Source organism: Pseudopodoces humilis, chromosome 12, assembly GCF_049639895.1.
Source record: "Pseudopodoces humilis isolate 2021_Gansu_Grassland_sample_001 chromosome 12, ASM4963989v1, whole genome shotgun sequence".
Lineage (NCBI taxonomy): Eukaryota > Metazoa > Chordata > Aves > Passeriformes > Paridae > Pseudopodoces > Pseudopodoces humilis.
Window position 1 is genome coordinate 1,634,923 of NC_142211.1, and position 27,884 is coordinate 1,662,806.

Here is a 27,884-nt window from a genome sequence, read left to right on the forward strand (position 1 = left end):
ATGGATAGTTATGAATGGTAGAGTGTATGAGATAGTATGGGAAAGTACCTAGGACAGTAACTGTCTCCAACATATTGGAACCCCTGAAAATCTGCAGAATTCTGAAAAACTAGTAAAATATTCGGAAGAAGTATGCTGTCACCCTGGCAATTCCAGAGAGACACAAATCACTGCAACCTGTTGGGGCCTGGCTAATGCCTACAGAGCCCTGTTCTACACTACTCAGTACCCTCAGGGGGAAGAGGTCTCTGGATCTGACGACAAAACAACAGGCACTGAGGCTTCTACAACCCCAATGATAGACATTGTGGCTACTTGAGCCCTGGTGTCACGTCCTGCGCTCACTCCAACCCCTGTGACAGACACTGCCACTGAAACAGAGAACCAACTTGTGCTGGTATCAATCACCCCTGTACACAAGAAGAAATAGACATGAAAGACATCTCATTTAGTAAAGGACACATGCAAAAGCCAGACATGTAACATGGAGTTATACTTATATCAATAAGCTGCTGCTGATCCTTCTCAGACATATTTGTCAAGCTATAGTACTTTCCAGAAAGGTCTCCTTTCAGCCCAGCTAGAGCAGTGACTACAACATTTTCCACTTCTCTTCTCTCGGCCCTGGTACAAGCTGGAGGAAGGCTGAGACCCCGAATGCTACGACCAGTACGTACTCGTGATGAGAGGACATATTGCTCATCAAATTGACCATGGGTAATCTGAAGGAAAAATGTTTTTTAATTTACATGCAGACACCCATTTTGTACACCATCATAAAAAATGGGTCACCTTTCTGTCCAGGAATTATAACCTCTTCTAGATATCACAGAACATCAGAAACCCCTCAGTGTTTCAAATACTAAGGGTTTTTAGGAACTCCAAAGTTCTTTTGCTGACTGAATGTGGCAAAGTAACCAGCTGATCCTTCTTAGCTCTGGCATGGAATATGAAAGTATCGGAATGGCTTTTGGAAACATGTATATGAAGATGGAAAGAAGCCCAGATGTGGAAGTTCTTTTGAAAGAAGAAAGTCTAAGATGATACTAATCAATGCCGTTATTGAACTATGAAGGAAATACTAAGCAATGACTAAGACTTGACTCTGTGTGTGCAGAATGGGAATGCTTTCGCTCTGATCCTTAAATACATGGATAACTTTAGCTCATGAACATGCTCACAGTGTCATTAGGCAAAGGCCCAAATGTTTTGTACCAGCTGGGATCAATACCTCTCTTAAGAACAAGGTAGGAATGCAACTAGTTTGCTGTTAGGGCCATGAGTGCACCAAGGATCTCTGCAAACCTCTTTCACCCTCTCTCCACTGGGTTCTATTCAGCTCTGATATTGCACAGTTGTGTAACCATGGATCCAACAACTTTGAAAATAGCTGTCTGAAAAAGATTTCTGAGAAGTTTAATCTGCAGTCCTTACACCTTGGTTTGAGCTGCATTTAATTTAAGGCACTGATCAGTCCTTTTCTGAGCTACTTTGTAAGTATGCCTGTGCCTGGCCTTGTACCTTGTTTATCCTGACCCTGCCTTGCTGACCTGACCTCAGACTTGCCTTGTTACTATGGGCTTTTCTGTCAATCACTGGCCTGTTGGCTAAACCTGTTTACTGTAACTAGACCCATTCACCTGTTCTCTACTTGCTTGGGTACTGTGGAAATGTGCCTTTGGTGGAGCTGTTGTTTTGCCTGTCTTGCTGTCACTCTTGGCTCCGGGCTTGCTCCTTTTGCACAGTCTTGTACCTCTGACACTTCTGCATAATATCAGGGTGTAATTGAATAAAGTAGTCAGGTGAAAGTGGTCCAGTAAAGAGAGGAAATTAGAAGAAAAGAATAAGGAAGAGAAAGAAAGGCCATGTAGATGCTAGCTTGTCAGATGCTGAAAACCCCAGCAAATTTAAGCTGTAAACTAACAGGCTCGCAATGAGAAAGGACAGAACCAGAGCTCACTTCATTTAGACATACTCCCTGTGGGATGTGCTATTTCAGTAATTTGTGGCATTTCAGTTTCTTTAGCCAGTTTCCTCAATTTGTTTGGAATTTGATCGGGGGGAAAATGTACTATTACATACAATATCATCATTGTAAGCAGCAGCATTGAATCTTTATTTCCTCATTATTTTATTTAAATCCTACCTTGGATGCATCCAGGTCTGTGTGATGTTTCATTGTACATGGATCATAGCCATTATGTCTCACTTTAATGACAGGGTCAAAAATCTCAGCAAATACCTGTGGAGTCAAGAGAATCTACAAAAAGTTTTCACTATCATAGAAACAATTTAATGCACTAACTTCAGTCACAAAGGAAATCCCTTGGTACAGGCTCCTGGATGATAGCCATGGATGTCAGCAAGTGCTAACGGGTTAATATAAAGGGAAGGGTCATATGCGGGTTGTATCTTTGAACATTTGTCTGAAAAAATTACCTTTCAAAATCTATTTTCAATAGATTTATTGTTTATGTAGAAGATGGCAACTGCCAGTAGTTTGCCATGAGTTTTGCAATTGCTCTGAGTTTCTTCTGTACATCTTAGAAGCAGAACATGGAATTTCATCCTCTGTTACTTAACAATAAATTGGGAGATTATTGGTGGTGGATTTCAGTCATTTTGACCTAAACAGCGCTCTAAAGTGGTTTCTTACCTTCACAACAAAAAGTGCACCTTACTTTAGTTACAAGCTTATTCTAGTTACCACAGATAGGTACTATATGTGATGGCAACCAGATTAAATTTCAGGATTTGTTAGCAACTAAAATACATGTTCAGTCCCAGGCAGCTTGTTCCTTGTTCTTAGGTCATATGAGAATACCTGTCTTCACTGCCATTGACTACTGGTACTACTTAGAACCATTTAGCACAGGTATGTCAACACTGATCACAATCACACCTCCATTCTGTTGTGCAGCACTAACTCTAGCAGAGTTTTTCAAGGCAGTCACTATATCTAAATAAGTAAAACAAATCACAGAAGCTGGTAGTCCCATGTCACCCTGAAAACTCAGCTTCTGAGCTTGCTAACATAGTTTTCTAAAGACTTTCCCAGGACAGTAACTGTAAACATAGATATGTGTACATTCTTTCTGTTACACGTCTTGTGATGGGCATCTCTCATGGCCAGTGCAGTGAGAAAGTGTTATCCTGACCATCCAATCCCTGGCCGTGGTCAGGAGCCTATAAATCCTGGGGGGAAAAATAAACCTTTTTCTTCTTTCCACCGCACCTCGACCTGTGTCCACGTGATCTATTCATCTTCAGCGGTAACAGTCCCAGAATACCAGATGTCTTTTTCCATGTTGAGCAGCCTAACATTTGGGATACTCTTAAGAGATTATATAATAATATACTATTGTATAGTAGACTGAAGGAAGCAGACCACACAGGTCAATAAAAACAAGGATTTTCTTCTTTTTTATATACTAATACTCTCTTTGGCTTTTGTCAGGGTCCACTAGTTATGGCTTAAAGATGCCAAGCACTTCACAGAAGCCTTTTTCGTTTCACTTCTGCCACAGTTGTTTTACAGTGTAATTTCCATATTACCTTTATTTTGATCTCTTGCTGTTTTTTCATAAACTATGTTTAGTATTAGGAAAGAGAGCAGCTGTTGGAGGCAAATAGAGGATTGCTCCCAAGCAACCATATTTTATTGACTTTGACTGCAGTAGAGAGGCCTCCTTTAGCAATGCCTCGTATTTACTGCATTTCTTAATGTAGAATAGCATTCAAATCCTCATAAAGATTAGGGAAAATGTACATGATTTGCCCCATATATATTCTTTCGGACACAATTTTTCTTAGAAGTCCATATTCGACTAAGAATATGTGTTCATATAATGAGGTCTTGTGACATATACCATACAAACTGAAAAAAATATAATAGCACTGTGAAAATACTTTACCTCATAGGATTCTTCATCACCTGCAACCATGCCCACAGTTTTAATGAAAGGATGGCCAGGATTGTCAACCCCTGTTTGGATACACTGGTCTAGGGTGTAGCCATTGGGAGTCATCTTGTCCCTTAGCCTGGCATAAATTGCTGGTGTGAGACATTCAGACATGCAGTTGTTATGTTTGTGGAGATCAGGATAATCTGCACTGAAGAGAAAAAAAGCAATATAAGCACTTAATATATCTTTAAGCAGTAATCCTTCCTAGTTTAAGAAACTACTAAAATGATCAGAAAATATGGGATACACAGCATAGCTGAAAAATATAATTAGTTCTTGGTTTATATATATATTCAGTTTATGTGGCAAGATTTTTCTAGTGGAGGGGCTGCAGGAATAGCTTCTATGAGAAGAAATCAGGGGCTGCCTCCATGCTCAGAGAGTTTCAGTGGGCTCCAAAATGGACCCCACCACTGGCCAAGGCTGTGCCAATCAGTGAAGCTGGTGGCACTTGTGTGATAACATTTAAGAAAAGGTAAAAGATATTGCATAGCAGTTGTGAGAGAGAAAAGTAAGAAAAAATGTGAGAAAAACAACCCTGCAGATATTAAGGTCAGTGAAGAAGAAGGCAGAGGAGGTGCTTCAGGTGCCAGAGCAGAGATTCCCCTGCAGCCTGTGGTGAAGACCATGGTGAGTTAGGTTGAACCCCTGCAGCCCATGAAGGATCCCATGCCAGAGGAGAATGATGTTCCTTGAGGGAAGCTGCAGCCCATGGTGAATCAAAGGGTTAAAAGAACTTAGAAGCTTAGAATGTAGCTAGCAAGCCAGAAGCAGTATATTTTGATTAAGAGTTTAGCAGTAGAAACTATGTAGATGATTAATTATTACCAGATGGACCTAGTTAGAGCTAAGACAATATATTACTTGCTTGACTTAGTTGTGTTTGTAGGAGACAAGAAAGATGAGCTATTGTCAGGATGAAGAAACCATAATTACACCTGGGTCCCAAAACCGTCCAGAACCAGGCTGGAGAGTCTGGACTATGGCCAAGGGACCAAAGACCCTGCCAACAAGACAAAGGTAAAAAGTTTATTGTGAGGAAGACATCCCTGACTTCATCTTAGGAGACCACTGATCCATTTTGAAACCCACCTACTCATTTGGAGGAAGGAACTCTGCAAGTGTGAAAGGACTTTGAACTCATTTTAATATGAAGTGGGGGTAGGCAGGGTTAGGTAATGCATATGTATAGGTGTAGTGAATAATTATATGAATATGTAAGATTTTTGTGGATAAAAAGAGGGCAAGAGCCCCATGGATTTCGCACATGCCTGTGGGAGATTTCTGCTGAGTGCACCCAGTGTTGTAATAAATGTATCACTTTCTAACTTTAATTAGTTGGAGTCTTTGTGCACATATCAATGGTGAGCCAATGATAGAGCAGGCTCCTGGCAGGAACTGTGGCCCATGGAGAGTAGACCATGCAGGAGCAGGTTTTCTGGCAGGAACTGTGGTCTGTGGAGGACCCATGCAGGGCCAGTTCTTGAAGAACTGCAGTTTGTTCTTTGGAGGTATTCACACTGAATTTTATTGTCATGGTTTGACACTGGTCAAATGCCAGGCACCCAAGAAAGCCACTTGCTCACCCTCCCCTGCCACAGCTAGGCAGGGAAGAAAAAAAAAATTAAATGAAGGATTCATTAGTTGAGATAATGACTGGGAGAAAACAGTCCAAGGGCAAAACGGGCTTGACTTGGAGGTACAAAGTGAATTCATTACTAACAAAATCAGAGTAGGATAATGAGAAGTAAAAAATCCCTTAAAACACCTTTTCTTCCCCCAACCCTTCCCTCCTTCCCACCAACAGCACAGGGAGACAGGGTATGGGTTTTGATCAGTTCATCACCTGAGGTTTTCTTCCACTGCTCTGGGAGAACAGTCCTTCCCCTGTGAGACCGTGGGGTCCCTCCCATGGGAGACAGTTCCCCATGAACTTCTTCATCATGGGTCCACTCTCACGAGCAGCAGTCCTGCTGCACCTGCTGCAATGTGAATTCCCCCCCATGGGCAAACAGTCCTCCCAAAACTGCTGTGATGTGTGTCTCTCTTTCCCTAGGGTGCAGTCTTCCAAGGACAGGCTGTTCCAGCTTGGAAACAGGGGCCTCCCTCTCTCCACTGGGTCTCCCACTGGACCACAGCCTCCTCCAGGCATCCACCCGCTCCAGCGTGGGCACCTCCCCACCGGACTGAGTGGATCTCTGCATCCCCTGTGAATTCCCAGAATCCCCATGGGCTGCAGGGGGACAACTTGCTTCACCATGGTCTTCACCACAGCCTGCAGAGGAATCTCTGCTCCAGCGCCTGAAGCACCTTCTCCCCCTCCTTCTCCACTGACCTTGATGTCGCCATGTTGTTTTCCCTCACATATTCTCACCTCCTCCTCTTCTCTGGCTAGGAAAAAATCTGTGCCTCCACTTTGTTTTGATTTTCTTCTTAAGTATGTTATCACAGAGGCATTACTAGCCTCTCTCATTGGTCCAGTTTTGGCCAGTAGCATGTTCATCTTCAGAGCCATCAGGGACTGGCTGATTGGATCTCTGCCAGACACGGTGGAAGCTTCCAGCAGCTTCTCACAGAAGCCACCTCCATGCCCCCCCCATTACCAAAAACCAGGCCGTGCAAAACCAACAATTCATGAAAGACTGTATCCCATGGGTGCTATTTTCCCTCTGCTCACAGCCCCGGGTAGTTGCCCAACTAGCTGCAGTCCACCGGGGGTGGGACGTGGTTTTAGCAAAGACAGAGATAAAAGACGAGGAGGCTCTCTCTTCCGGGACACCATCCCTGTTTTATTCTCGGAACTCTCCAGGGAAAAGAGAGAGCGAGAATCTCTCACGGGGACTTTTGAACAGAGGGAAAGGGGGTGGGGGAAGGCAGGTTACAGCCAATGGGGAGAAACCGAAGAGGAGGAGTGAGGGGGAAGGAACCAACACACCTCAGACCCAGAGGGGGGGAGCAACAAGGAGAAATTACTTATCGTAACATGGTGCAATATAACACATAGGAGGAAACCCACTCTGGATCAGGAACAGCGTGAGGAAGAAGGAGTGGCAAAGTGTTATGAGCTGATCAAAACCCCCATTCTTCATCCCTACCTATTCCGCTTTGGGAGGAAGAGGTAAAAGAGTTAGGAGTGAAGTCAAGCCTGGGAAGAAGAGGGGTGTGGGGGACAGGTGATTTTAGTTTTGTTTTTATTTATCAATATCCTATTCTGTTACAATTGATTGGCATTTTTTAAAATTATTCTTCCCTGAGTCAAGTCTTTTTTCCCTATTATGGTAATTGGAGACCAATCTCTTTGTCTTTATTTCTACCCACGAGGTTTTTAACCTTATTTTCTCCTCCCCTCTTGCTGACGAGGGGGAGTAAGAGTGGCTGTGTGAGCATATGGCAGCCACACAAAGATAACCCATCACATTACATTGCACTGAAATTTAGGAAGGGAGGTATATTGAAGTCACACAAAGTACTCCACACTGCACTGCTGGGCAACTCCACTAACAGACAATAGCAGTTTTCTGTTACTTAGAGCAACCAAAAAAATGAATCCTTGAAAGTGTGTTAAAGCCTATTAATTCTCTGCTAAGACACTTATTGAGAATTAAAAGCACTCTAACATTGTTTGGTTCAAGTAGGAAATTAATTATGTTTAACTGAATGAGCTCTCATTCTGAACTGAGATATTCTTGCAGCATTGTGGACATCAGTGTAATTGTCTAATCTATATCAGCTAGGAATCTATTTTACAATATTTGGGGTTGTTTTAATGGTTTTATTTACCAAAAGCTGTACAGTATAATAAAGCAGAGAAAATGAAGATATTATGCTTTCAGAAAGCATTTTTGTGAGTCAGATCACATTTACCTTTTTTTGATAGTACTTTGCTTTATGCTACCCCATGACAACAACCCTGCTGAATGTCCTGTGTTTTATCTGGTTCTTTTCCTCAGGGTCGGCATTAATGAGCAAGAGAGACGGTTTTTGTGTTTGGACTTAGTTATTTATTTTTTCTTATATATATTACATTCTCACAGACAATGAGTTCATCTGCACACTAAGCTAACAGTCTAAAAAATGGAGCCACAGGTATCTCTTTTTCCAAGGCCTTTTAAGTGTCAACTACCCAGTTATAAAATGCCAACTAATTTATTTTTATTTATAACCCAATAACCAAACACCTGTGTTCTGCACTGTGGATTTTTCTATCCAATCACACAATATTACCTAAAACCCAAGAAGAAGAAGGTGAAAGAACAAGGCAAGCTAACACCCTAAAACCTCTATCTTGTTACATACATATTACTATATTATAAAACCTTAAAGTCTAAATTTTCTACCAAGTGATATAACACACTTCTATTCAAACTACACACTCACAGTTTTGGTTCTATCTATTAATTTTGGAAGCCTTTTCCATGGCTTCAGGTCAAACACTGTTCTCTTGTGGGTCTGTGCCTGTCAGCACAGAAAGCATGAAATTCTCTGTGCCTAGGGTTCCAACACAACCCCATTACTTTTATAAGAGTTTATTTGAACTAAGATACTATTTGCCATGGAAAAAAAAAAAAAATCTGTCAAAGCATGGTCCTTTTTTTGGGTGTTTTGTTTTTTCACAAATATGGCCAGCAAAGTCAGCATACATATTTGTAGTTAGTTTCTAATTACCAGCCAACTAGGTTTTGAACAGAATTAGGAATATTTCAAGTACAGTATAGAAGACATTTCTTTACTACTTGCATAATGAAAATACTTTTATGCTTCCTAATATTAGAATCTATGCGATCAGTCAGTCCAATAGACACTGAAAGCATTCAAGAGCTGACAAGATAAAATAAGGACTGATTTGGTGCTTTGCCTAAAAATTGAACCATTTTTCAAGCTTGTAATTTTTTGGCAATGATTCTGTAAGTATGTTGATATGATCTAACATCCCTATTTTCTGTCCTTGAAGGCCATTGTCAGTGCTATCTAAAACTGGAGTTATTAATAAAGGATGCTGGGTTTTAGGTTGACAGTTAACAATCCATATGCAGACACATAGATGATGTGTTTGAGTGAGGGAATAGGTGCTCTGCAGCTTTAATGGAGATCTTCCTCCCCCAAGAGTTAAATGCTATGCCTAGCTCAGTTAGCTGGGCTCTATGTTCAGCTGACTAGTTAACCCAAAGAGCTTACCTTGGAGGGAAGAGTTTTCGTTTTTCTTGAAGAGTAGCTTTAACATTTTGTTTATTGAAGAGGTACCCAATGGTTAGGATCCCTGTGCCTGCTGCTGCAAAGGATGCAGCAGTTGCACGGCCAGCCAGGAGACGACAGAATGTGCTAGCCATTTGTCTTGGAAGGATACAATTTCTAAAAGAGAAGACAACCTGAAATCAATGCAGAAGACCTCATACAATGCAAATAAAAATAAACACTCACTTTTAACTGTACTCCAATAAATGAATCAATAATTTTAATTATTGGTTTGCATTGAAACAGTGCATGAAGAAAAATGGTTAGAATTTACTGTATTTCTATACATATACCTCTGGTAGACTTGGAAATCAATTGATTTTTAGTGCTATATTGAGCACACAATTCTAAACCCAACACCCAGAGTATTTTAATTGTGTTAATGATTTAGGGCCATAATTAAATGCTTTAGCTTGCTTCATAGCAAAAATGCATTACAAAGAGGTGTCTTTCTACTGACCAAAAAGATGCAATATTGGAGTAAGAAATGGCAGACAAAAGTATATAAAGTAGGAGTATTTTGGTGAAAGGGGTAAGAGGAAAGGAGGTTGAACATGATGCCTTAAGTTTTAGCGTTCATATTTTCCAGATTCTGTACTGCATTGGTATATAACGCTAAACTTCATATAAAGTGTTAAAAAGTTCTCTTCACAGTGTAGTTAAACAAAGCAATCCTTTTCCAGCCCAAGAAACAAGGATATCATTGCAACTTCAGGCCCAAAAAAGTATAAAAAACATCAAATTGAGAAGAGCAGTCTGGGAGGATGTGACTTCATAACCTGAAACTGTAATTGGACAATTAACCCCAATATGTAAATGGACCAAAATTTATAAGTGTGAAAAGTCGTGACCCGTCATCCATCTTGGGTATAGCCACAGCCAGGCTCTTGTACTGCCCACAGTGCATACTTTGAAGGCCTTTTACTAAATACCTACTTTATTTCTTTAACACTGTCTAGCCTCTGTTCTAGGTAGCCTCTCAAGGCATCAAAAATCATATGGATGTGGATGCTAAATGCAAGAAAGCAGGCAGGGAGCACAGACCCTGTGTGAAACTAAGTCACACAAGGTTCTCACTCTGGCCTGAGAAAGCATAAGGAAGAATCCAAACAGTCCTTGGAGAAGGACAACAACTTTTTGCAGGTGTTGTTTAGATCCTTGTTGTTTACTTGCAAGAAACAGTCAAGGGGTGGTGTTCCACTTGACCAATGGTGGTGATGTGTAAGTTTAATGACCAATGAGAGTTTCACCTCTCGGACCTTCTTGGACCTGTCTATAAAAGAAGTTCTAGGATAATAAACTTTGCTCTCTTGGACAACCCAGCCAGAGAGTCTGTGTTGTACTTTCTCCCGTTCCTAATATAGTGTGACATATGGAGGTTATGAATATTTCATGGTATAATCAATTATATAATGCTGATTGTAGATTGCATGGATTTGTGGCATGGAGTGAGATAAGCCATCCTGCAAAGTCAGAAGTATGAGTTCTATATTTTTATTGAAAATGTTTCCTGGTCACTCTAAGTGGCTGTCCAGTCAGAAAAGTCAGATGTGGCAGGATATGGCATTAGGTAGGTGCTAAGTTTCAGTGCTATCACCTGCAGAAACTCATGTGCTTTTTCATACTAGCCTGACCTGTTAAACACTTTGTGCTTTTTTTTCCATATGAACAAAGTTGAAGTAGGCCAGAATTTATCAGCCTGAAAAAGAGACAGTTTGGAGGAGGAATAGGGTGAGGACCTAAGAACCCTGAGCGGCATGGGAAACATGGAAAGAGATCAACTCTTCATTGCCTTTTCCAATATAAGAATACAGTCCATTAAAGGCAAATAGTCAGAGAAACATTCAAAACAAAGCTAGGTGAATCTTTATGCAATCTCACAGAATAACAGAATATGCTGAGTTGGAAGGGACCCACAAGGATCATCGAGTCCGACTCCTGTCTGTGCACAGGTTCATCTCCAAGAGTCACACCATGTGCCTGAGAGTATTTTCCAAATACATCTTGAACTTTGTCAGGCTTGATGCTGTGATGACCTCCCTGGGGTGCCTGTTCCAGTGCCCAGCCATCCTCTGGGTGAAGAACCTTTTTCCAATACCCAACCTAAACCTCCCCTGACACAGCTTCAGGCCATTCCCTTGGGTCCTGTTACTGAGCACCACTGAGAAGAGTCTGCCCCTCCTCTTCCCCTCATGAGGAAGTTGTAGTGTGATCAGGTCTCCCCTCAGTCTCTTCTCCAAGCTGAACAGACCAAGCGACCTCAGCTGCTCCTCCTAAGGCTTCCCCTCAAGACTCTTCATCATCTTTGTTGCCCTCATTTGGACACTCTCCCCTTCTCAAAGGATGATGTATATGCAAGATATTCACATGGGTTCAACAGGAAACTAAACAAGTACATGGAAGAAATTCATTGTGGGCTTTAAACAGACACATGAAAACAGGCTAACAGAATTCCTTGATCTGAAAATTTCTGAAAGCTATGAGAGTATCAAGGAGTATCATGTTTGTTCTGCTCTCTTCTCTGAGCATCAATTTATGACCATTGTTGGACAGACTACTAGGTTATGAAGACCCCTGGTCTGGATCAATACTATTGTTCTTGACATTTAGATTACTATGGAAGTATACGATCATCTTTCAGAACAACAAATATGACTAAAGAAAGCAAAGTGAGATGATTTCTTCAAGACACAAGGTGTCATTTAGCAGCGGCACATTATGAGTAGCATTTTCTGGATCAGTGTGGAAAGATGTCTGGGAGTAAAATTAGAGGAAACTGAGAAGTTATATTCATATTCTAACAGAAGTTATAACAGTACAGAAATTATAGGGTAAAATACAGTTGCTGCTCCCCTGATGGAATGTGGTAGGCATGCTTGAGACCTATTCCCCAATGATCCCCCATACACGCAATCTGCAACCATAGCACCTGCTAAGGGGGATGGAACAGAGGCTGGAGCAGAATGGAAACACCGCAGCCAGGCTCTGTTGAAATCCTTCCAGGGAGAGGAACTCAATTGTACTTTGCAGCTGATAAACCACATAGCACCTGTCAAGCAAGGGAGACAGATGTCTTGCTGCTGAGCCAACAACTGTAGTGAAATTGTTCTCCTCAGATGAACTTGGTTTATTATAGCCTAATTGTAATGTTAGAGCACACCTCCATCACAAAGTTACCCATCTCCAAGGCACAAACACCCCTCACTGGGAATGTGCTCTATATTTTTTGACTGTATCTTTAAAAGTGAAGCAAGAGAATTTTACACCAATCTGTAACAAACGTATATGCATGACTAGAGTCACTCAAGCTCCACCTAAACACAAAGAAATAGTATAAAAGTAAGTCAAGAATGGGGGAAAAGTTAGGAAAGTCTCCATCATAACTGCTGGAATCAATTGATAGGCTGAACCTATCTTCTCTCCCATAGGGATGCCTATTGGGTAAGAACCATATTTTATGTGCACTGAATACATTTACTGGGGATTAGAGCTTGTTTCTATGTTGCTTTGAATATGTTTTTGCAGTCAGAAACTTATCACTGGCAATCCTCGAACTTTAACCTGTCACAATTTTATATTAATAAAGAGTGTTATTCTGTGAACTGTTAGTGTGAGTCCTTCATGGATGCTGGCAATCGCCATCAGCAGGGATTATACTTGAATACAATGGAAGGCCCACTGAAGGGTCATAAAGTAGGAAAACCTGCTGAGGGGGTCTCCCTTATCCTGTTGGTGCATTTCCCTGAATGAATCAGTTGAACTGCCCTCCAATCCAGCAGGACTGCTCAGTGAAGGGTCTCCATAAGGGGATGCTGACAGAATGGCTGGGCACAAGGATCTCAGCTTTCCTGGGGCACTGTCAGACATTAAATATTAAGGGTGGAGTAAATTTCCCCACACTAAGGGTTGAGGAAATCTCTCTTTTTCATGTGACAATCAGTCTTGAGATACCAAACTAGGATTGTTTGTCTCTCAAGAAATGGAGATTTTTCATTCTTCAAGACAATGAGAGAAACTCCTTTGCATTTATACCACATGTACTACACAGAACTTTAAAATAAGAATCAACATAAAGGACTTCAAATTTAGAGGCCTTGCTGCAATTCAATAATGTTCTTAGTTTGAAGAGTAGGGTGGTGGAGGGAGGGCTCTTTTAAAGATTAAAATGTGTAGAGCCTGCCTCATGACATGTTCCTATAAAATTATTGTAGTATGTATTTTTAGTGAGCTAGGGAAGAAAAGAGAGAGCTGTTTAGAGAGAGGAAGTCATCGTGGGCAACATTGCTCTGAGAAGATAATCCAGGAAGATACTTACCAGGAATTTGTGTGCTCTGTTAATTATTCTCAGCAGTATATTCCCAGTGCAGTTATGGTTTTGGGATTATGTCTAGAGTACAAGAGATCTCAGAGTCTAACAGAGAAAATGGCCAATTCTATAAAAGACTTAGGAAAAGAATGCATATTTTTTCATCCTCAAAAGAGGATGCATTTTTTCTTCCTCAGAATTTGACTTGCAAAGCAATATTTACTTTGTACATCAGTCACATATGTCAGATGAGAAACACAGGAGATGTGTTTCAGGTTTCATAGAACTGTATAATACTAGGTACCTCAAGGATCTTCTGGTCCAACATTTCTTGGAAAAAGCAAGGTCTAGACCAGATGGCCCAGCACTCTGTCCAGCCAAATTGTAAAAGTGTCCAGTGTTGGAGAATCCACCACTTCCCTGGGGAAATTATTCCAATAGCTGATTGTTCTTACTGTGAAAAATTTTCTCCTTGTGTCCAATCAGAATGTCTTCAGGTATAACTTGTATCCATTACCCCTTGTCTTTTATATGTGACTCCTTGTAAAAAGAGTCTCCATCTTCTTTGTAGCCACCCTTTAAATACTGGAACATGGTGATAAGGTGTCCCCTAAGCTTTCTCAGTGCTGAACCAACCCAGTTCTCTCAGCCTTTCCTCATATAGCAGGTTTCCCACTCCTTTGATCATCTTTGTGTCCCTTTTGTGGATTCTGTCTTGTCCACATCTTTTGTGTAGCAGAGACCAAAACTGGACACAGTATTCCTGGCATGGCACTGTGTAAAGTGGGATAATGATTTCATCATTTCTGCTGGTTGATTCAAGACAGCATTCTGTTGGCTTTCTTTGCCATAGTAGCACACTGTTCACTCATATTGAGCTTTTTGTCCACCAGGATCCTCAGGTCCCTTCCCACAGAGCTGCTCTCCAGCCAGGTAGATCCCAACCTGTGCTGCACTCCTGGATTATGTTTTCCCACGTGCAAGACTTTACACTTGTCCTTGTTGAACTTCATAAGGTTCTTGTAGGTCCACTCTTTCAGCCTATCCAGGTCTTCCTACAGGGTGGCTCTCCCTTACAAGGTGCCAACTTCCCCACTCGGTTTGGTATCATTGACAAACACTTGATCCCATCATTATCCAGATCACTTATGAAGATATTAAACATCATTGGGCCCGATATCAATTCCTGAGGGACCCCACTTGTGACAAATTGCCAGTTTGAAAAAGAACTATTTGCCACAACCCTATGGGTGTGGCCTGTCAGCCAGTCCCCCACCCACTGCACAGACAACTTGTCTAGACCATAATACATCAATTTCTCTAAAAAGAGTCTGTGAAACTGTATCAAAAGCCTCAGGTAGGTGGCATCCACTGCTCATCACATATCAATGAAGCAGGTTACTTTTTTGTAGATGATCATGTTTGTCAAACACAATTCGTCCTTGGTGAATCTGTGCTGGTTTTCCCAATCACTTGCTTCATCTGACTTGTGATAACCCCCAGGAGGATTCATTCCATAACTTCCTCTGGGACTGAAGTAAGACTTATGGGCCTATAATTTCCTGGATCCTCTTTTAAGCCCTTCTTGTAGATGGGGGTGACATTAGCCTTCTTCCAGTTTGCTGGCACATCCACCGATCTTCACGAGTTCTCAAACATCATGAAGAGTGACCTCACAGTGACATCAGACATCTTTAACACTCTCGGGTGGATATTTTCAGAGCTCATCGATTTGCAGGGGCCAAGCTCCTGTCATAGTTCACACACCAACTCTTCCTTCACTGATGGTGGGTCTGTGTTTGCATCAGCCTGGACTTTTGTTCCCAGGTCCTGGGGCCACACAGTGCTGGTAAAGACAGATGAAGAAAGTGTTGAGAACCTCTGCCTTTTCAGCATTGTTGGTGATTCCTGTCTGTTTAACAGTGGACCAATATTTTCCATCTATTTCTGCTTGTTGGCTCTGTCCCTGAAGATCCCTTTGTGGTTTTTTACATATTTGGCTGATTTTAATTCTAACTGCATCTCTACTCACCCTGGTAATGCTCTTGTAATTCTCAATGTGTATACGCCTGCTTTTCCATCTCTGGTATCCTTCACTTTTGGTTTTGAGCAGACTCAGAAGCTTACAGTTAAGCTAAGAGAGTCTCTTGCTCCACCTACTTCCCTTACCTTTAAAGGGGATGAGCTGTCTTTGTGCTTCCAGGAGAGTGTTCCTGAAAAATTCTGAGCACTTGTTGGTTCCTTTATCCTCCATGGAAGCTTCCCACAGAATCTCTTCCAAATGAGCTCTGAGTGAGCTGAAGTTTGCTCTTCTAAAATCTAAAACCTTTGTCTCAGTACTTTCAGCATGCTCAGCCAGATCCCGAACTCCATAATATTGTGATCACTGCAGCCAAGGCTATCACCTCATTTCTGGTTGGCACATCCAACATTTGTATGAGGAAGCAGTTCTTTATGCATTCCAGGAATTTGATGGATGGCATGTGAGCTGCTGTATTGTTCTTCCAACAAATGTCAGGATAGCTGAAGTCATCCGTAAAAACCAGGTTCCGTTGGGCCGAAGCTTGCTTAAGTGACCTAAATATTGCTTTGTTGGTCTTAGAATCTTGGTTTGGAGGTTGGTAGTAGATGTCTACTGTAAGATCCCCCCTCAGAGACAACTCCTCTGATCTTGACTCAGAGGCATTCAATAAGGCTTCCACAGTTGTTGTAGTTGACTTTTATACATTCAAGGTTCTCCTTAACATAGAACACGACTCCTCCTCTTCCTCCCTGCCTGTCTTTATGAAACAGCCTATAGCCATCCATTGTGAACCTCCAGTCATGTGAGTTGTCCCACCATGTTTCAGTTATTCCTATGATATCATAACTTTCTAACTGAATGCAGAGCTCCAGTTCCTCCTGTGTGTTCTCCAGGCTGCGTGCATTGGTATACATACATTTGAGGTGGTTGGTCTTCTGGTTCTCATCTTGGGAGGCAGCTAGACAGGTGGATCCCATTCCTTCTTAATAGGCTATAGTCATTGAAGAATGTCCCATCATAAAAGTCAAAACCTTCACAATGGCACCAGCCACAAAGCTAGAAGCTGATTTGAATTATACATCTATTTCTGGCTGTAACTGTAAAATGGAGGAAAAGATAACTTGGGCACTGAGAGGAATGAAGGGTTTGTCTTTACAAACAAGCTGTGGGTCTGCTGATAAGATGCAGCTATCAGTGAGAGACAGCAGAAACAATGGGATGGATTCCACTAAAAGATGAAAGAGGCACTGAAAGAGCACCATGAATTCCACAAGAGTTAAGAATTAAGAAATGATTATGCATTGTGTGGGGGGGAAGGTATCCCAGGTATCAGGCGTTACGGGAAGCCTGTACCTCTCAAGTACCTCAGCCTATGGGGAAAGAGAGAGGGGACAAGCGGCCGGGAATTAGGATAAAAAAGAGGCTGTGCCCTCCAAAAATTTGAGAGACCCCAGGGGAATGCCCCATGGCCTCTCCCTTTATTCGAATAAAGAAAAAAGGACCCCTCTGTCTCCTTTTTGCACATAAACCTCTGGTGTTTGTGGATTAATTTTCCTGACAGGCACCAATACTTTTTCCTTGTACCCCCAGGGCTCTGTAGCCTTCCCCCATTCTGCCCAGGTTCTGGCTTGCCGTGTTAAGCTATAGTGTTAGCTATGTGTCTTGGTTTAAGACAATTTAAAGAGTTGGACATTAAAATGAGTAACCTCCCCTTAGCTTCAACCAATCCCTTTCCACTAATAAGGAAAACCAAAATACAAGTAGATATGAGTGAAAACGTAACAGTTTACTAACAAGCAAAACAGCAACGGGAAAATGGCATCAGCTGTCTCCCCCAAGATGGTGCCTTCCAGTCGGCCGCGCGGTCCGGGATACAAAGGGAAAAAGATGGCGGACAAAAAAAAACACCCTCCCGGGAAGGTAGGACCTTACAGAGCAGTTCTAGTGGCAGCTGAAGAATTGCTGGCGTGTGGGGGGGTCAGCTCCTCCACTCGCTGCTTCCTCCTGCCACCTGCTGGACTCCGCTGGTGTTGATGCTGCTGTCATACACGCTATGGGTGTGTTGGGGGAGAACTAGTCTGTCGGCACTGACACAGGACGGCCTGGCCCAGGGACTGTCTCAAGCTTTGTACTGCCGATAGGGTTTGCAAAATTTACCCTGAAACAGTTTCTCATTGCGAAATGCAGTTTTTCTGAGTTGCTACTCTTGCAAACCCACAAACCTGCCTGAAACAACCCCCTCTGAAGCAGAGCCTCTGCCTTCAAAAGCCAAGCAAAGGAGGAAGTCAGTTTGGGTGCCCTGACCTTTTAAAGGGACTGGCACTGCCTGACTGCCCCGCAATCCTGATTCTGGCAGAGACACTGGGCCTTAAATAGTAACAATTCTTGGGCACAGATAGATATGGAATACAATAACATTCTGGGTTACCTAGGACATTATGCTCATCTGGTATTTGGGCCCTACATTACTGTTTTCTCAGTACTCCAAGCACCATCTCATGAAGACAGTCGGCAGTTAAACCTTTACCCTTTTCTCCTCGGAGAGATAACTTGAGGAGGTGCACTAGGAAGCTTAGCTGCCTACCAGGGTTAAACTCCAATCCATCTGTCTATTCTTCAAATTCACCTCTCTCCAATTCAGAGGCTAGAATGTGATAGGCGACTGTGTCAAAGGCCTTACAGATGTCCAGATATTTGATATCTGTAGCTCTTCCCTTGTCTGCTGGTGCAGTGACTCCATCATATAAGGGCAATAGGTGAGTCAGTCATGATTTGCCCTTGATGAAGTCATGTTGGCTGTCTCTAACCACTTCCCTGACTTCCATATGGCTTCAGCCTAACTTCCAGGAAGATCTGCTGCATTATCTTCCCAGGCACAGAGGTGAGGCTGACAGGCCTGTAGTTCCCAGAGTCCTCTTTTTTAATGACGGGTGAAATGTTTCCCTTTTTCCAGTCACCTGGGACTTGACCTGACTGACAGGACTTTTCAAATATCATGGAGAGTGTCTTTGCGACTACATCTGCCAGTTCCCTCAGAACTCTGGGAAGCATCTTGTTGGGGGCCATGGACTTGTGTGTGTTCAAGTTCCTCAGGTGGTCTCAAACTTGATCTTCTCTGACAGTTAGAGGGACTTAATTCCCCCAGTCTCTGCCTTGAGATGTATCCACTTGAGAGGTATGGGAAGAAAGATTACCATTGAAGGCTGAGGCAAAAATTTGTTGAGTACCTTAGCCTTTTCCTTGTCCATTGTTACCAGTTTGTGAGTCATGCTTGTCAGAGGGGACACACTTTCCTTGGCCTTCCTTTTCTGGCTGATATACCTGTAGAAGCCCTTATTATTCTTTGTGTCCCTTGACAATTTCAGCTGCGCCTTGACTGTCCTGACCCCATGCCTATACAACTGGGAAATGCTGCTGTACTCTTCCGATGATACCTGTCCATTCTTCCACTGCCCATGCATTTCCTTCTTGCTCTTTAGTTTGACCAGCTGTCAGGAACTGGAAAAGATTGATGTCTCAAGACATTTTGGGATGCTTGGAATGCCTGTGTGTGTGTGCAGTTTCACAGCAGGTCCTACTGACTAATTCTTTGAACAGCTGGAAGTTTGCTTTCCTAAAATTCAGGGTCTTGACTTTACTCTTTTCCTGACCCATATACCTCAGGACTGTGAACTCTACCAACACATGATCACTGTAGCCCAGGCTGCCTCCAATCCTGATGTCACCAATTAGCTCACTTTTGTTGGTGACCATCAGGCCCAGTATTTCATCCCCTCTGGTAAGGCTGTCTATTACCTGGCTTATGAAGTTATCCTTGATATACTCCAGGAGTCTCCTGGATTGCTTTCAGCTCACTGTGATACTTCTCTGGCAGATGTCAGGGTGGTTGAAATTCCCCAAGAGGACAAGAGCCTGCAAACACAGTGCTTCCTGTAGCTGGAGCAAGGCTTTGTAAAGAAACATTTTAACAAAGTAAAAGCATAATATTTTAGTAAAAGCCTGTCTGTACAATCCAGCCTTTAAATCCAGATGACAATATTAAAGGCAGTGTCCTTGAAACTCTCTTGGAGCAGTGAGAATAAAGAAAAACAATAGCCTTGTGTACTGGGGAAAAGAATGTAAACAATATGTATTAACCAATAGTAACTTGCTAAGCCCGCAGACCCTGTCAGACCCTATAAAAGTATGCTAAAGATAGAAATAAACGATGTTTGTTATATTTCTGTGAAGACTCAGCTGAATAGTCTGAGCGTTTTTTCAATAAGGTTTCATTAACAGGCTCCCTTTGATAGGGCGGCCTGTAGTAAACACCAAACATAGAGTTCCCTTTGTTGCTTTGATTTCTAATTCTTAACCATAAGCTTTCAACTTCCCATGGCTATTCTTCAAAGACAGCTTTTCACAATCTATCAATTTCTTGACATAGAGGACAATCCCTCCACCCCTTCTTCCTTGCCTGTCCTTTCTGGAAAGCCTGTCACCATTGGTAGTTGGCAATAGCACACCAGTCGTGGTATTTGTCCCACCAAGTTTCAGTAATGGCTATCAAAGGAGAAGGTGAGTTGAGTCAGTTGGAAGAAGTGAAATCCATTCAACTGGCCCTAGAGATTACTGAACAAGAAAAGTGGGCAGTATTCTATCTCTCCTGACTCATATGTCGCCCTGAAAATTAAACCTTCTAATCTTGTTTTCATAGTTTCTAACCACTTTCCCAAGATAGTAACTATAAACATAGATGTTTATACATTCTTTCCAAGAAACGTTTTTTGATGGACGTTTCGCACTACCAGTGTGGTTGGGAAGGTAGTAACCTAACTATCCAATCCCTGGTCATTGTCGAGAATCTATAAATACTGAAGTCGCAAAAATAAAATCATCCTTTTCCCTATCATACACTGAACTGTGTCCGTGTGAATCATTCCATGTCCTATAGCGACACTCATGGATGGTGGGAAATGTACTATGAGGTTGGATACTGTGGGAACTGATATTGGTCAAATAAGAGATTTTTAGGCTTCAGGCATTAGCTTGAGCTTGTGTGAAACTAAATCACACAAGGTTCTCACTCTGGCCTGAGAAATCATAAGGAGGAATCCAAACAGTCCTTGGAGAAGGACAACAACCTTTTGCAGGTGTTGTTTGGATCCTTGTTTACTTGCAAGAAACAGTCAAGGGGTATAGTTCCCAATTGTCCGATGATGGTGATGTGTTGGTTTCATGACCAATGAGAGTTTTACCTTTCGGACCTTCTTGGAACTGTCTATAAAAGAAGATCTGGAAGAATAAAACTTGCTCTCTTGTGCAACCCAGCCAGAGAGTTTGTGTCGTACTTTTGCCGTTCCTAATATAGTGCGACAGGATACAGCAGTAGAAGATGACCAATTGGCAGCACCCATCTGGGCTGAGGTATTGTGGCAGGAAATTGCTGCCCAGGTAGAGAACCTTGCTGTAAAGGTACGTCATGTAGATGTTCATGTGCCTAAGAGCTGGGCTACTGAAGAACGTTGAAACAACAAACAGGTAGGCAAGGTTGTAAAATTGAAGTGGTTCAAATGGACCTGGACTGGGTGTATAAGGATGAGGCATTTGTCGCTCAGTGGGTCCATGCAACATCTGCACCTCTAGGAAGAAATGCAACATAAATATCCAGGGATGGGCATGATCACTGAAGCCACCACACAGGTTTTCCATGAAAGCAAAACATACATCATAATAAAGCAAGTCAAGTAAAGTTGCTCTGGTATAGGGAACAGTGGCTACAATATCAATATGTGGAGGCCTGGAAGATCAATTATATCACACCGCCATGAATCCACCAAGGCAAGCACTGCATGATTACCATGGTGGAGGTGATCAGCGGAGGGTTCAAAACACCCTGTAACTAATATCACCACTTGAAACACCATCCCGATCCTTGTAAAGCAAGTTCTGTGACCACACAACACCCCAGAAAGAATTGAGTCAGAAAACAGGACTCATTTCCAAAGCAACTTCATGAGTACCTGGGCCAAGAAACATGGCATTGATCATAGTTTCATAGAATAGTTTGGGTTGGAAGGGACCTTGAAAGGTCATCTAGTCCAACCCCCCTGCAATGGGCAGGGACATCTTCAACTAGATCAGGTTGCACAGAGCCCTGTCTGACCTGACCTTGAATGTTTCCAGGGATAAGGCATCTACCTCTCTGGGAAACCTGTTCCAGTGTTTTGCCAAACAAATATAATTTCTGGGTAATGTGGGATGGTGGGGAAATCTGTTGTGCACCTCAAGGATATTTAACCTTAGGGGAAAATAACACATCATTTGAGTTGTATATTATAGAAAGTACAACGGCAGGAATCACCTGAACCAACAGAGAATGAGCCTTGCAAGAAACCAAGCAAGTACAGCAGCAACCCAATCTGAGCTGGGTTTAGCATCCAATAACTGAACACAGTGTGAGATCTCTCTTGTCCTGAGTGACCAGCATAATGAATGGAGCCTGAATCACAGACTAGGTGAACTCAATGGACATTTTATGGACATTTTACAGGGAAGGCTCATAGATTAAGGGAATGATATCTGTGTGTATAGCAAGAGATGGGAAGGGGAAGTGGTGACTGAGGATGTATTGGATAGTGTGGGACACAAGCATGACATAAATGGTACGGAATAATATATAGAGGTTGGTACTGGATTTGTCTGGAGGGGAGTTAACTTTCTTCATAGCAGCTGGTATGGTTCTGTGACTTAGATTTGTAGCTAAAACCGTGTTGATAACACGCTAGTGTTTTACCTATTGCTGAGCAGTGCTTGCATAGTATCAGGGCTTTCTCTTTTTTCCAACTCTTCTCTCCCCAGTGAGTAGGCTGGTAGTGGGAGAGGACACAACCTGGACAGCTGACTCAGACTGACCAAAGGGATATTCCATGTCATACAACATCATACTCAGCAATAAAAACTGAAGGGAGGAGAGATTTGGAAAGTAGCCATTGCTTGGAGACTAGCTGGGCATCAGTCTACTTGTGAAAGGTGGTGAATGATTGTTTTTGCATCACTCATTTTGTTTTCTTCTTTTTTCCTTTGCTTATTAAACTATCTTTATCTCAAGCCATTAATTTTCTCATTTTCTCTTCCCATTCCTTCCCCTGTTCCAGTGGACTGGGAGAGTGAACGAGCAGCTGTGTGGTGCTTAGCTGCTGGCCAGGGTTAACCCACCACTCTGCTAATTGGTTTATAACTGCACCAATCTGTAGAAATTAGTTCTTTCAATGCTCCACAAGCTACATACATGTTTGCACTTTATTTTGGAAACATATAGGACTGAACTGCGTCTTAACTAAGTATAAAATTTAGTAATTTTATTTTATATATTTGAAGGACATGTTTAGGACTTGTAGCAAGAGACCACAACCATATGTCATTCAGATGATACTCCCAGAGTAATGAGTGTTTTTCCAAAGCACTACACACAGCTTCTTTTTTTATTAATTGGATGATGTCAGGTGTTGCCATTTGGTTCAATAAACTGTATTATTAAGATAGTAACAAACGTCAATAGTTAGCATTAGTTGACATTAGTAGTAGTTATGCTAAGGCTTGGTAGGCCACATGTAACCTGCAGATGAACTATATGGCAGATATTGCAATGTAAGCAGTGTAACTAGGAGATAATCTAGGAATGTACTTTTTGGCAAAACTTAAATGTCAGAGAGATAATCGTACCAGGTAGTGAAAGAGTTGTGATGATGAAGAAATCGTGTAGAAAACATATAAAAACCCTGTGATTTTTCTGTGAAAGGGGGCTCTGTCTTGGGACGCTAGTCCACAGGCTCCCGGGCCCTCAATAAAGCACCGCATAAACGACTTCGGTTGTTTGTGTTTTCTTCGGATCGGGCAACAGTTTTCTGGCGACCGCGGCAGGACTCCGAAGGTGCCTGGGGCGGTTCGCGTTCTGATCCACTCCACGCCGGCACCGAGTGATTCTCGGGGAGTCATCGGTTCGTGCCCGACCCCCGCACCTGACGGACGACTGCAAAAGGTAAGCCCGAAGGTGCTTTATTTTTTTCTGGTTTTGGTTTGGGTGCCTGCTCATAAGACGAGGCGGCGATCCTCACAGGGTTGGGCTAAGACGTCTGGTTGGTCTGGGAAGCCTAGGCGCCGGCTGTCAGACGCGGCGAAAGCTGCGCAGGTCCGGCACTTGCCCCTCGCGGCGTCGAGAAGCGGCAAGTTGGATTGGTCTGGTATTTATCTGGTATTTAGTCCTTTTTGTTTGTTGTATGTAGTTTGCTTAATTCTGGATTGTGGTTTTGTATATTGCTGCTTATTGGATTAATATAATCGTTAGTTGAATTTGTTGCTGCTAAAAATGAAACTACCTCAGTATTGAAGTGATTGTTGTGTGAGTGCGTGGTATGATTGATTTTGTTAGACTGTCAATATTGATTGTGGTTTTTATTGTTTCATATATTGCTGCATATTGGTTGTTGCTATTGGTTACCGAGTTTTTGTAAGGCTGTGAGTAAGGTTCAAAATGCCATTCAAGACACTTAAGTTTATGGTTCAGTCTAATAAAGGTATCCCAGAAAATACCCCGCTGGGATGTTTACTGAAGAGGTGGAAAATTGAAAGGTTTTTCCAGGAGATGAGTAAGGATAAAATGATTGACTATTGTAATCATTGGTGGCCCGAATATAAGCGAGAAGGGCCGTCATGGCCAGAGAATGGTACTGTGGATTTTGACACCATAAATTCGTTAATGCGCTATCTGGAGGAAAATGAAAAATGGGATGAAATACAGTATTTAGACTTGTTTCATTTACTGCGCCGTAAAAAGGAATGGCAGACTGAGTGTGGAATAATGGTATTGGAGATGAAAGAATCTAAGTGCGGGGGTTGTAAAGAAGGATCTAAATGTGTTCAGTGCTTAGCCTTAACCTCTCGACCAGAGGAGGATTTGTCTTTTATGGTGTCACCCGGTGCGCTTCCTGCTTCAACCCCCCCTCCTGCTGTCTCAACCCCTCCTGCTGTCTCAACCCCTCCTGCTGTCTCACCTCTTCCCTCTATCTCACCCCATTCCTCTTTGTATCCACCGTTACCAGAAACCAGCACTGAGGATGAGGATGAGGATGAGGATGAGGAGGAAGAGGTGGCAAATTTAACGGTAGTACCGGGGAATGTTAAGAAAGTTGTTATCCGACCTAAAACCCCTTCCCCTGTTTTTCCCCAGAATCGGCAAAATACTCCACTCGCGGCACGAACTAGACAGGGACGTAAAAATTACGGGGAATCCCAGCTTATTGCCCCTTTAAGGGAAGCTATGGGACCCCAAGGAGAGAAAGTGCTTGTGAAAGTGCCTTTCTCCCCAGGAGATCTGGTGATTTGGAAGCAGTCAGCAGGCTGTTACCTTGAGAATCCGGAGAGGGTGGCCCGGGTGGTCAAAATGATAATTAAAACCCAGAATCCAGATTGGAATGACATGCAGGTTTTGCTAGATACTTTGATGGATTCCACCGAAAAGGAGATGGTGTTACGGGCAATGAAAGAGCGTGCTCGAGAGGTGATTAGGCTGCGTTGTACAGTAGAAACAGTAAATTACTTAGTTCCCAGTGATGATCAGGGGTGGGATCCAAACAGGGTCGGAGGAATGGAATCTATCAAGGTGTACCAGGAGTTGTTAGTAGAAGGAATCAGGACTGGGATGCCTAAGACGCTAAATTGGTCAAAACTGTATTCTGTCAGGCAGGATAAGAATGAATCTCCCTCGGCGTTTTTAGAAAGACTTAAAGAAACTGCTAGACGCTTCACTGATTTGGAGATCGACAGTGAAGCAGGAAAATTGCAGCTTGCTTTAATCTTTTTGGGTCAGACACAGGAAGATATCCGCAAAAAACTGCAGAAATTAGAAGGACAAGATACTCGGGATCTGGATAAAATGCTAGAAGTGGCTTGGAAAGTTTATAATAACAGGGAAAAAGAAACGGCCAAGAAACAGCAGGTGAACATACTAGCTATAATGCAGCAAGCCAGTGAAAGGGGGGGAGGCAGAGGTGGTTTTGGGCGCGGTCGTGGTTCTGGACGTGGCAGGGCAGGATTCCAGAATGTTAAATTTGGAGGACGGGGGATGGCCCCTCCTAATCCCCAGCAAGGAGAGATTGCTCCCAATCAATGCGCGTTCTGTCGTCAGATAGGACACTGGAAGAATGAGTGCCCAGTGAAAGCTGGATTGGGAGGAATGCCAGTGAATGGACCAACAGGTTACCCCGTGAATCCAGTAGGTGGCGCCCAAGCATTTGTATTGGGAAATTATCAGAATCAAAGCTGACTAGAACAGGACTTGAGGGTCAGGATTGATATTGATGGGAAAGAACAAGAGTTTATCGTGGATACGGGGGCAACGCATTCAGTTTTAAACAAAAGGTTAGGACCTATCAGCGATACTACCATACAGGTAGTGGGGGCAACGGGACAATTAGAAGAAAGACCTTTTTTACAACCATTAAATTTGAGATTTGGAGGAAAAGAATTAGATCATCAGTTTTTGTACATGCCTAATTGCCCCAAGCCATTGCTTGGCAGAGATTTGTTGTCATCATTAAATGTCAGAATCATATTCGAGAATGGGAGGGTGAAATTAGAGGTTCCGGGAGAAGAAATTGCTAAATTGTTTGTAATAAAAGAAATTGATCCCTCTCCTATTCCTATTGAAGTAGATCAAGCTGTAGTACCTTGGGTATGGGAGACTGGGAATCCAGGAAAATCAAAAGCTGCTCAGCCGGTGGTAGTAGAATTAAAAGAAGGAGCTCAGCCAGTGAGAATAAAACAATACCCAATCAAGTTAGAAGCTAAACAGGGTGTCGCTCCTTTGATAACTCAGTTTTTAGCACAAGGAATTTTGCAGGAATGTGAATCAGACTTTAACACTCCTATTTTTCCAGTTAGAAAACCCAATGGTAAGTATCGGCTAGTGCAGGATTTGAGGGCAATTAATAACATTACTAAAGACATTCACCCAGTGGTTGCCAATCCGTATACTTTATTAACATCTGTGTCAGAAAAATTTAAATGGTTCTCTGTTATTGATTTGAAAGATGCTTTCTTCTGCATCCCTCTGGCATTGGAAAGCAGGAAATATTTTGCCTTTGAATGGGAGACTCCTGATACTGGAAGAAAGAGACAGCTCACCTGGTCTCGACTGCCGCAAGGATTCAAAAACAGCCCTACAATATTTGGAAATCAACTGGCAAAGGAATTGGAAGAATGGAAGACTGCTGAGGTAAGAGAGTTACCTTCCTCTTATGTCATTCTCCAGTACGTGGATGATATCTTTTTAGCGACAGCAGAAAAAGGAATGTGTCTGAAATTGACTATTGCTCTGTTGAATATGCTGGGCCAAGCTGGCTACCGAGTGTCAAAAGAAAAAGCACAGCTAATAAAAGAAAGTGTAATATATTTAGGATGTGAAATCACCCAAGGCCAGAGACGGTTGGGAGTCAATCGAGTGGAAGCTATTTGTGCTATTCCCCTTCCCAGGAACCATCAAGAACTAAGGTCCTTTCTGGGAATGGTAGGGTAATGCAGGCTGTGGATTCTGAATTTTGGACTTCTAGCTAAACCATTATATGAAGCTTTGAAAGAACCGCAGTTGAGCTGGAATCGACAGAGGAAAAAGGCCTTTGAAGACTTGAAACAGGCATTGAAAGAAGCTCCGGCATTAGGCCTTCCAGATTTAAACAAGGACTTTCAGTTGTATGTGAATGAGAGACAGAAATTGGCACTGGGAGGGCTAGCTCAGAGACTTGGTTCATGGAAACGCCCGGTAGGGTATTTCTCGAAGCAACTAGATACAGTAAGTGCTGGTTGGCCGTCATGCTTGTGGGCAGTTACGGCCACAGTGATCCTCATCCAGGAAGCCAGGAAATTGACTTTGGGAAGGAAAATAGAGGTATTTGTGCCTCACATGGTACTGGCAGTCTTGGAACAAAAGGGGGGTCACCGGCTTTCATCCAGCAGAATGCTGCAATATCAAGCAATTCTGAGAGAACCGGATGATGTAGATCTGAAAATGACTAATCATGTTAACCCAGCAGAATTTCTCCGCAGTGAGCAGGAAGAAGGAGAATTAGCACATGACTGCATGGAGGTGATTGAACAAGTGTATGCCAGCCGAATGGATTTGAAAGATGTTCCAATGGAAAATCCGGATTGGGAACTGTTCACCGACGGGTCCAGCTTTGTAGAAAACGGTACCAGGTATGCGGGATATGCAGTGGTAACAGTTACCACTGTAGTGGAAGCAAAGGCCTTGGCTCCTGGAACGTCAGCTCAGCGAGCTGAGATCATTGGACTCACTAGAGCCCTAATGTTAAGTTCCGGAAAG

General features: G+C 42.6%; 1 protein-coding gene across 1 annotated transcript in view; it reads right to left on the reverse strand.

Moving 5' to 3' along the window:
* Positions 1 to 27,884, reverse strand: part of LOC148183270 (creatine kinase S-type, mitochondrial-like) — a 38,146-nt gene that overhangs the window by 2,781 nt on the left and 7,481 nt on the right. The window contains exons 2-5 of the mRNA XM_088061375.1: positions 9,141 to 9,314; positions 3,915 to 4,113; positions 2,147 to 2,242; positions 497 to 722 (exon numbers count right to left, since the gene is read on the reverse strand). Coding sequence (XP_087917501.1) covers positions 497 to 722; positions 2,147 to 2,242; positions 3,915 to 4,113; positions 9,141 to 9,292 — 673 coding nt within the window. The 5' untranslated portion in view covers positions 9,293 to 9,314. The remainder of the gene's footprint in view (positions 1 to 496; positions 723 to 2,146; positions 2,243 to 3,914; positions 4,114 to 9,140; positions 9,315 to 27,884) is intronic.